At 38.2% G+C, this 900-nt stretch overlaps 1 protein-coding gene across 1 annotated transcript; it reads right to left on the minus strand.

The window, feature by feature from the left end:
• Positions 1–264: 264 nt before the first annotated feature.
• LOC124894024 (glutaredoxin-C5, chloroplastic-like) lies at positions 265–654 on the minus strand (the record flags this gene model as incomplete). Its single annotated transcript, XM_047404792.1, has 1 exon — positions 265–654. A coding segment is annotated over exon 1 (390 nt), but the record flags the coding sequence as incomplete, so codon positions are not given.
• Positions 655–900: the final 246 nt, after the last annotated feature.

Genomic DNA, 900 nt, shown 5'->3' on the forward strand with positions numbered 1-900 from the left:
TACTTCCTTTTTTAGAAATTGTACTTCACTTGAAACATTTCATTTTGTTTGGAAATGATTTAGAATCACAGTTTCAAGAGTTTCATTTTATTCATAATTTTCACGTCTAATACCACAATATAACCAACTGGATACTTTTACTATAACTTACACCATATAAAAAGGAAACTAAAACAACAAAAAAAAAAGAACAATGGAGTAGCTAGTTGATTCAAAGTCATAAAGCTCCAGCTTCCTTAAGCTGGGAACTAATTCACCCTTTACATGACTCTCCGTCACTTTATCAAAATCTCCTAAGTACTTTCCTCTTATATACACTGCTGGTAAATTCCACCGTCCTCCAGTACTACTGCTAAAACCTTCATTCATCTTTGATAGCTTCATCAACATAGAGGTTTTCTCCTCCTCTTCCACCTTAAAAACGATTGGGTTAACTCCCAATGACACCAACATGCTCTTCACTGTGAAGCATATGTAACATTTGCTCGTTGATATAATGAGTATCGTATTTTCAGCTATCAGCTTTGCAAAATCCGTTTTCTCCTTTTTTTTTCTACGATTACATGAATGCCCTGGAGGCTTCCCTGACCCACCACTGCTGGATCCACCTGCTGCGGGTGCAGCAGATGGTCTGAGGGCACTAGTTCGATGCATGGTGTCAATGGGTGTTGATTTGCGGGGTATGAGTGGTGGTGTGTGTGTGGTGTGTGTGGTGTGGTGTGTGTGTGTGAGAGAGAGAGAGTAAGTGGAGACACAAGACAATGGAATATGTAGGTAGTTACATGTGAAATACTTACGTTAAACTTTTGTCAATGTAGTGGTAGCGTCAAAGCTGCTATTTGGATCCACGTAATCTAATTATTAACCCTTTTTGAATTTTATTTGACTATCTGTTTCTTC

Source organism: Capsicum annuum, unplaced genomic scaffold, assembly GCF_002878395.1.
Source record: "Capsicum annuum cultivar UCD-10X-F1 unplaced genomic scaffold, UCD10Xv1.1 ctg68297, whole genome shotgun sequence".
Lineage (NCBI taxonomy): Eukaryota > Viridiplantae > Streptophyta > Magnoliopsida > Solanales > Solanaceae > Capsicum > Capsicum annuum.